The sequence below is a fragment of the Orycteropus afer genome, unplaced genomic scaffold, assembly GCF_000298275.1.
Source record: "Orycteropus afer afer isolate SDZICR_OR568_19922 unplaced genomic scaffold, OryAfe1.0 scaffold00294, whole genome shotgun sequence".
Lineage (NCBI taxonomy): Eukaryota > Metazoa > Chordata > Mammalia > Tubulidentata > Orycteropodidae > Orycteropus > Orycteropus afer.
In genome coordinates, this window is record NW_006921881.1 from 443,496 (window position 1) to 452,880 (window position 9,385).

General features: G+C 37.3%; 1 protein-coding gene across 1 annotated transcript in view; it reads left to right on the forward strand.

The window, feature by feature from the left end:
* The window catches only part of TSBP1 (testis expressed basic protein 1), a 157,820-nt gene that overhangs the window by 122,410 nt on the left and 26,025 nt on the right, over nucleotides 1-9,385 (forward strand). The window contains exons 27-28 of the mRNA XM_007951441.1: nucleotides 315-335; nucleotides 2,037-2,057. Of these exons, the coding sequence (XP_007949632.1) occupies nucleotides 315-335; nucleotides 2,037-2,057 (42 nt within the window). The remainder of the gene's footprint in view (nucleotides 1-314; nucleotides 336-2,036; nucleotides 2,058-9,385) is intronic.

A 9,385-nucleotide genomic window follows, 5' to 3' on the forward strand; every position in this document is an offset into this window, starting at 1 on the left:
AACTTTTTAAAATGTTACTTTGATTAAAAAAACAGTTAAGATGTATTAATTAATACATCTGAATGTGTCAATTTTACATTGCGTTCAAAATCAAATGCTTTTTTTTTTTTTTTTTGGCTATATATATGAAAGCAACTTTAGTTAACTTTTTAAAATGTTACTTTGATTAAAAAAACAGTTAAGATGTATTAATTAATACATCTGAATGTGTCAATTTTACATTGCGTTCAAAATCAAAGTCACTGTTAGAGAACTAGTCTTCTTTTCACAAACTAATAACAATTTTGTGGGGGGTTTTTTTATTTGTATTTTAGCTCAAACTCCAGAATCCAGCCGTAAGTTAATTTTCAATTTTTCAAATCTGCTTTGGTGTCCAAGTTACAAGGTAGACTTTTGAGTTCTCAGGCTGACTTTTGAGTTCTCAGGCTGTTATAATGTCAAGCATTTTAATCACTCTGGACTACCTTCAAACCAAACCCACTGCCATCAATGCAGTAAATCATTGCAGAAGTAGATTGCCCAGACTTGCTTCCGTGGAGTGGTTGATGGGTTTGAACCACCAACCTTTTGGTTAGCAGTCAGATGCTTTAGGCACTGTGCTACCAGAGCTGCTTCTAGACTACATTGTTGCTGTTGTTTTTATATGCCATTGAGTGGGACCTGACTCATAGCAACCCCTCCTTGGGTTTCTGAGGCAGTATCACTATGGAAGTAGATTGCCCAACCTTCCTTCCAAGGAGTGTTTGGGGGGTTTGAACCACCAGCCTTCTGGTTAGCAGTCTAGACTACACTAGGAAAAGAAAATATTAATTACACTCATGTCCTTGTCTGTAGTCTAGAAAATATCTTAGGATACGTCACTATCCTTTCTGCTTTTAATCTGTAAATGACTTGGTCTGCCAAGTGTGAAGCTTTTGAGTTTTCAGATATTATGACTGTTATTGTAAATCTACCCATGAGGAGAGAGTACAAGAACCCATATTAAGCAGATGGAAAATGGGCACTGTCTATTCTTCCCCTCAGAAACTCACTTAAATGACTGAGAAAGAATAATAAAAGGCATCAATGAGAAAAATGTTCTAAGAAAGTCCCCCAAAAAAAACTAAAAAATTAATTGAAAACCAAAACCAAACCAAACTCATTGCCGTCGAGTCGGTCCTGACTCACAGTGACCCCTCCTTGGGTTTCCAAGGCAGTATCTCTACGGAAGTAGATTGCCCAACCTTCCTTCCGAGGATTGGCTGGTGGGTTTGAACCACCAGACTTCTGGTTAGCAGTCAAATGCCTTAGGCACTATACAACAAATTGTGCACAAGATGATGGCATAATACATGATTCAGCTATTACCATTATTTACATGGTCATGATATTGCTAAAATGATCTACTGATTCACTAACAAAACAGTAGTGTATGTTTGTTGGAAAGAGTAAGAGAGGGCAATGAATTGGGGAAAGGTAGCAAAAGAGGTCAACCTTTGTGTCCCATAGTAGGACAGCAATATAAATTATTCAAATTTGAGAAATCATGAACTATCATAAAAACATTCTATGATCAGTTATTAGTTAAATAGCTCCCTACTCCCAACCCTCCCAAAATAAATGTATGTGAAAAGGAAATTGGAGATAAGAAAGAATGGATCAGAGATCTGGTGTTTTTATTTACCTGATATAATTTCACTTCTATAACAAGTACATGTAGAAAAATTGTTAGTAGAAAAATTAAACTTAAATAAAATTTAAACTTAAATACTTCTTGTAAATTTCTCATTCTATTAAATGATTTTAGAAAGATAATAAGGAAAACTATGATTTTTTAACGGAAATCCAATATGTATATTTTAATTTTAAGTTTTCTTCTATTTCAATTGTGACTTTGAAAGATATCATTAAATCACTCATTTGAATCCAAATTTTATGTGCTTTCATTACCATCTGATAGGGACTTTTGTGTTCTGGCTGTAATCACCTGTAATTTTATAAATCCTCCCAGTAGAGAAAATAGCTATTTACATGATTATTTATGTTTGTTTTTGTAGGCATTATCTCGGGACAAACTAGTAAGTTCCTTCTCTGTCCTTTACCTCTAGAATGCTTTCGTCTCTTAGGAATGGAAAAAGGAGGTTGTGTTTTTATGCTTGTTTTTGCTACAGTACCTGCCAGCAACCATTTTATGGATTCCCTCATTTTTTTAAAAGAGTATTCCTGGGGCACTAAGGTTGAAAATAAAAGTGTGAAAAGCTTCCTTTTCCCCCATATATACTAGATTAAGAGAAAAGATATTTTTTAAAGGCAAAATTGAAACATCTGAGAAATAAAACCACTACAAGAAAGTGAAAACTTGAGACAAATCTTAAAGCTGAAAAGCAGATAGATGGGTAAGTAATAACTAACTTAGCTGATACACAGAGCATGAGTCCTAACTAAATTCAAGAGGGCTAATTCTAAATAAGGAGCTCTGGGAGCATAGTACATAAGGCACTTGACTGCTAACCAGAAGGCTGGCGGTTCAAACCCACCAGCTACTCCTCAGAAGGAAAGCTGGGCAATCTATTTCTATAGTGATACCACCTCAGAAACGCAAGGAGGGGTCGCTATGAGTTGGGTCCGACTCAACAGCACATAACAACAAACAACATCAACAATCCTAAAAAGCTAATCCTAAACAGCAGAAACCAGTATAGCTCAGAATTATCAGGAGTCAGGTAACAATTTCGTCAAGGGTGTAAAGATTGGGCTGCAGACGGGATGATTAGCTGCTGTTGCTGTGTACCATGCAGTCAATTCTGACTCACAGTGACCCTACAGGACAGAGTAGAACTGCCCCATAGGGTTTCCTAGGCTGTAATCTTTACAGAAGCAGATTGCCAGGTATTTCCTCTGTTGGAGTAGCTAGAACTACTAACTTTTGGTTCCTTAACTGAGCACTTAACCACTGAGCCACCAGGGTTCTTTTTGATTAGCTGTAGGCCTGTCACAATAAAGCCAATAAACCAAACCAAAATGTTGTCAATTCCAACCAGGCCTTTCTTCTGAGTTGCCTTTGGATGAATTTGAACAAACAACCTTCCAGTTAGTAGTAAAGTGCTTAACAGTTTACACCACCTAGAAACTACCACCACTGAAAACAGGTCTATATAAATCAACTCCTCATTCCTCTCAGTCAAGCTTCAACTCTGGTACTTACATTTTTCTAGAGTAGAAGAAAAGGGGTAATGCTCCAGAGAGGCTGTATCAAAGGAACCTTGGATATGGGGACTCCACATACATCCTGCATGTTTCCCCAGTGTACCCAAATGCAAATGAAATGGACTTTGCAGGTGTGATTAAATTAAGGATCTTAAGATGGGAATGATGGCATACCGATTGAGATATTTCAACAAACAGATGCCCCATTGGAGGCACTCACTCAGTTATGCCAAGAGATTTGGAGGACAGCTACCTGGCCAACTGACTGGAAGAGATCCATATTTGTGCCCATTCCAAAGAAAGGTGATCCCACAGAATGTAGAAATTATAGAACAATATCACTAATATCACATGCAAGTAAGATATTACTGAAGATAATTCAGAAACGTTTGCAGCAGTATATTGACAAGAGAACTTCCAGAGGTTCAAGCCGGATTCAGAAGAGGACGTGGAACAAGGGATATCATAGCTGTTGTCAGATGGATCTTGGCTCAAGGCAAAGAATACCAGAAAGATGTTTACTTGTGTTTTATTGACTATGCAAAGGCATTTGATTGTGTGGATCATGACAAATTATGGATAACATTGAGAAGAATGGGAATCCCTGAGCACTTGATTGTACTCATGAGGAATCTGTACCTTGACCAGGAGGCTGTCGTTCGAACAGAACAAGGGGACACTACATGGTTTAAAATCAAGAAGGGAGTACGTCAGGGTTGTATTCTTTCTCCACACTTATTCAATCTATATGCTGAGCAAATAATCCGAGAAGCTGGACTATATGAAGAAAAACGTGGTATCAGGATTGGAGGAAGAATCATTAACAACCTGAGATATGCAGACGATACAACTTTGCTTGCTGAAAGTGAGGATGACTTAAGGCACCTACTGATGAAGGTTGAAGAATACAGTCTGCAGTATGGATTACATCTCAACATAAAGAAAACAAAAATCCTCACAACTGGACCAATGAGCAGCATCACAATCAATGGAGAGAAGATTGAGGTTGTCAAGGAATTCACATTGCTTGGTTCTACAATCGATGCCAACGGAAGCAGCAGTCAGGACATTAGACGTCGTGTAGCATTGGGAAAGTCAACTGCGAAGGAACTGTTTCAAGTGCTGAGGAGCAAGGATATCTCCTTGAGGACTAAGGTGCGCCTGACACAAGCCATGATATTTCCAATCACCTTGTATGCATGTGAGAGCTGGACAATGAATAGGGAAGACCGAAGAAGAGTTGATGCTTTTGAGTTGTGGTGCTGGCGAAGAATGCTGAAAGTACCATGGACTGCTAAAAGAACTAACAGATCTGTCCTGGAGGAAGTGCAGCCAGAATGCTCCTTGGAAGCAAGAATGGCCAGACTTCGTCTCACCTATTTTGGTCATGTTGTAAGAAGGGACCATTCCCTGGAGAAGGATGTCATGCTTGGTAGGGTGGAGGGTCGACGAAAGAGGGGGAGGCCTTCAACGAGATGGATTGATACAGTGGCTGCGATGATGGGCTCGAGTATAGCAGGGATTGTGGGGCTGGTGCGGGATCGGGCAGTGTTTCGTTCTGCTGTGCATGGGGTTGCTATGAGTCGGAAACGACTCGACGGCACTTAACAACAACAACAAGATGGGAAGATTTTCCTGGATTAGTCACTGGGGCTCAGTGTAATCACAAGGACCCTTATAAAATGGAGATCAGAGTCAGACAAAAGATGTGATGATGACAACAGGGGTTGGACAGATGCCCTGTGAAGTAGGAAGACAGGGTCACAAGCCAAGGAATGTAAGTAGCTTCTAGAAGCTGGAAAAGGCAAGGAACCAGTATCCTCCAGAGCCTCCAGAAAAAAACAGGCCAGCTAACATCTTAACGCTATCCCACTGAGATTGGTATTGAACTTATAACCTCCAGAACTGTAAAATAATAAATTTCTGTTGTATAATCCACTAAGTTTGAGGTAATATGGTTCTGTAGTAATAGAAAACCAATACACTACATTAACAGAAAAAAAGAGAAAAATCATATAATCATCTCAATAGATGTAGAAAACATGTTTAATAAAATTCAACATGGAGTAATACTTTAAAAAAAATAGCAAATTAGACATAAAAGAAAATTTCCTTAATCTAAAGAGCATGTTTAAACAAACTAACTCTCACTCACTCACTGCCACCAGGTTGATTCCCACTCATAGCAACCCCCTTTGGGTTTCCGAGGTGGCAAATCTTTACGGAAGTAGATTGCCCAGTCATCCTTCCATGGAGTGGCTGGTGGATTTGAACTGCCAACCTTCTGGTTAGCAGTCAAATGCCTTAGGCACTACACCACCAAAGCTGCTTACGGGCAACCTCATATTTAATAGGAAATTTTTTAAATTTTTCCTCGCAGATCAGAAACAAGACAAGAATCCCCACTATTATACCTTATTTTCAAACAGACTTGGAGGTGTAAGACAACTCAATAAGGAAAGAAAATGAAATAAAGGGCATCAAGGTTTTAAAGAAAAAAAAAAATTGACCTCAATTTTTCAGACAATATGATGATACATACAACAAATACAAAACACCCCACAGATACATTATTAGAATTAACAGTAATGTTTAACAAGGTTGCTAGATACAAAGACAATATAAACAAATACATATAATTCTACATACATAGAAAAAAATTAGAAAATGAAATCTTTAAAAAAAATGATACCACTCAGAGTAGCATTGAAAGTAATAAGTACCTAAGTAGAAATCAAATAAGAGAAATACAAGACCTCTATGCAGAAAACTATAAAACTTAACCTGCTTTTACTCCTTGTCTTGTGGCCCCTTCCTTCATCTTCAAAGCACATCACTACAACCTTTGTATCTGTTATCATCTCTCCTCTCTGATCCTGCCCCCTTGCCTCCCTCTTACAAGGATCCTGTAATTACACTGAATCTCTCTAGATAACTCAAGAAGAATTATGACAAAATAAGTGAGTGATAGTTAGTTAGTTAGAATTATGAAGAATTACATCATATTCATGGATTGGAAGGCTCAATATTAGAAAAATGATGATTCAAAATTTTTGCTAATGATTAAATGAAATCAAAACCTAAAGAAGTTTATATAGTGTGTGTGTGTGTGTGTGTGTGTGTGTGTGTGAAAAGTGACAAACTGATTCTAAAACATACCAAGAAAAAAAAAAATACGCAAAAAAACTTCAAACAAAACCAGAAAAAAAAAAAAAAAGTAAAGAACTATGTAGAACCAAGACACTCTTGAAGAAGAACAAGGTAAGAGAACATACTCTATTGGGTATTGTCTTATTATAAAGTTCCTTTAAATAAGGCAGAGTACTATTAGGGTGAAGATAGACAAATGGACCACAGAAACAAAACAGAAAATCTAGAATCAAAATTGTTAGGAAAGTGTGGAAGTACAGAAGTTAAAGTGAAAATAAGAAGAGTAGAAAATAACCATGACCTTGACAGATCAGATCAGATTTTATTGAAGAAAAGTCGTGAGGGAGGACTCTAGTAGCAATATGAACAATGCCAGTCGCAGAGTAGAGCCGTGCCTGGGGGAAGTGTTGCCTCCTTTTATAGGGACCTCGGGTGAGCAAGGGGTTTTGCAAGAGTTGCAGTTTTCAGGAAGTCGGGTTGTTTTTGACAAGGGTGGGGGGGTGTCGGCAGGTGGAACTTATCCTTGAGGTTTCACAAGGGGTCTGCAGATGGAATTTATCTTTGAGGTTTCACAAGGCGGGGGAGGGTGTGGGGTCTGCAAGCGGAGTTTATCGCTAAGGTTTCTCAAGGCAGGGGAGGGTGGGGGGCTGCAGGTGGAATTTATCTTTGAGGTTTCAGGGTGTCTTAGCCAAGTTTAGAGTAGCCAGTTCGGTCCTTCAAAAACCATGAATATCTGAAAACTTGATTTATGAATAAACCAAAGTATCACTACAAGGTTGTGAGGCAAGGAAAATCTCTCTTCAATAAATAATACTGGATCAATTTACTATCGATATGAAAAAAAAATAAACTTGATCCCTAACTGGGGTTAGTTAGTTTCTAGGGTGACCTATTCATCTCTGTTAGAGCCCAGAGCTCTTCTAGCTTAGCCCTGAAAGCCTTGGGTCCTGGGAGTCCTCTCAGTCCTAGGCAAGGTGAGATCTCTCCCAATCTCTAACTCACATCATTCACAAACTCAACACAAGGCATATTTAGCTCTAAATGTGAAAGATAAAATCAAAAGTCTTCCAGAAGATTAAATAGAGTATCTCGAAGATCTTAGGTAAAGATGTTTTAAATAGGACGCACAGAGAAGTAACCAAAAAAAATTTAAAAAAAAAAAAAAAAGATAAACTGATATATATTAAAAAGAAGAACCTCTGTTCATTAAAAAGGAGCTCTGGTGGTGAACTGGTTAAGGCATTTGGCTGCTAACAAAAAGGTTGGTGGTTGCAACCTACCAGCTGCTCCACAGACGAAAGATGGGGCAGTCTGCTTCCATAAAGATTTACAGCCTTGGAAACCCAGTAGGGGTCTCTATGAGTCAGAATCGACTCAATGGCAGTGAGTTTGATTTGGTTTTGGCTTGTTGATGAAAAGATACTACAACAGTAAAAGGACAAGGCAGAGTTGGAGAATATATTGATATGTACACTTCTAATCTGGGGATTTAACCTATCTGTATTTATACTTCAATACGTAAGATCTATTTTTATGAAGTTAGAAATATATGCTATAAAACACATTTGAAAAATTTAAAGTGCCTGTCTTTGCAAAGACAAAATTGAGTCTGTGAGAGGATAGGAAAGTTCAATTGTTTTTGTTTTCCTCTGTAAAACTAATTCACTCTGTAAACTTTTACACTTGTTCTACAACAAAAAAAAAAATAAAATAAAAATTACATGATTTTGAAATGAAAGACACCAGCACTCTTCAAATTTTCTTTGTTAGTGATAGGCTGATAAAATCCTTTTCATTTTTTAAATATATGCATGCTCAATTTTTTATGTTTCACGTGAATTTTGCATTTTGCTTAATAATGAAATAATTTTGGGAAGATTGTATTCTCTTCTTTCCATCATCTTTCACTTATTTCTCTTTATTTGTGTTTGTATTTCAGTTATAATTAAACCACCACCCATGAGTAAGTTCCTTTTCTATTTCTCATATCAAATTTTGTTTGTAAGTCTTTGGCTTTCTCTGGCTGCTAGCTGTAAACATTGCTTGGGGGCACTGAGCTTCTGTTGAGGGTGATGAAAAAACTTGGAGATGGGTAGTGGTGATGGCTGCACAAGATAAACATAATTGATGTCATTGACTTGTACACGTAAAAAATGTTGAAATGGCAAAAATTTTGTAAAGTATATACATACTCATTACCATATATATATTTATATAAGTGATGAGAAAAACAAATTACTCAGAAAAGAATTCTTTAAAAGAATAATCTTCTCTTAAGCAAACAACACTTAGGCTTTTATTTATGCTTACATCTTAAATAAAACCCCAGAACCCATTACTGGGTCCTTTTTATATTTCTCATCTCTAATCTAATTTAATCTCTTGATGGTATAGAAAGCTTTTGCTTAGTCTTGCTTTTACCAGCTCCAAATTGTAAAACCATTCATAACACAGGTATTAAAGGGGGCCTTCAGGGGATGTAGCAGTTTGAGCACATTCATTTCATCAATTCTGTATAGAAATTTTTTTAAAAAGTGACTCTGAAGGCACTAAAATAGAATGAATCCAAAAGGACAAACTAAGCAATCTTTTTTTCTAAAAATAATAAAAGATTAAATCCAGGTAATAAAAAAAAAAATTATACATTAAACACAATATAACCATAGCATAGTATATGCCGTAGCTGTGAAGAATATATTCATGTTGTGACAATACAATCATTGAATATATTAATTTAACCAAACAGTGTGACAGAATTATATTAGAAAAATGGATGAGGAAATATGCATCATGAGAGTGGGACACAAAAGAAAAATAAAGACTGAACTTCTGGTAAGATGTCAGAACAGGCAGACAAGCTACACAGACGCCATTCGACAAAGAAAAGAGAAACTAATTGATGGAGTTGTTGTTGTTGTTATTTGCCGTTGAGTCGGCCCTGACTCATAGCGACCCCTCCTTGGGTTCCCGAGGCAGTATCACTACGGAAGTAGGATTGCCCAACCTTCCTTCCAAGGAGTGGCTGGTGGGTTTGAACCGCCAGCCTTCT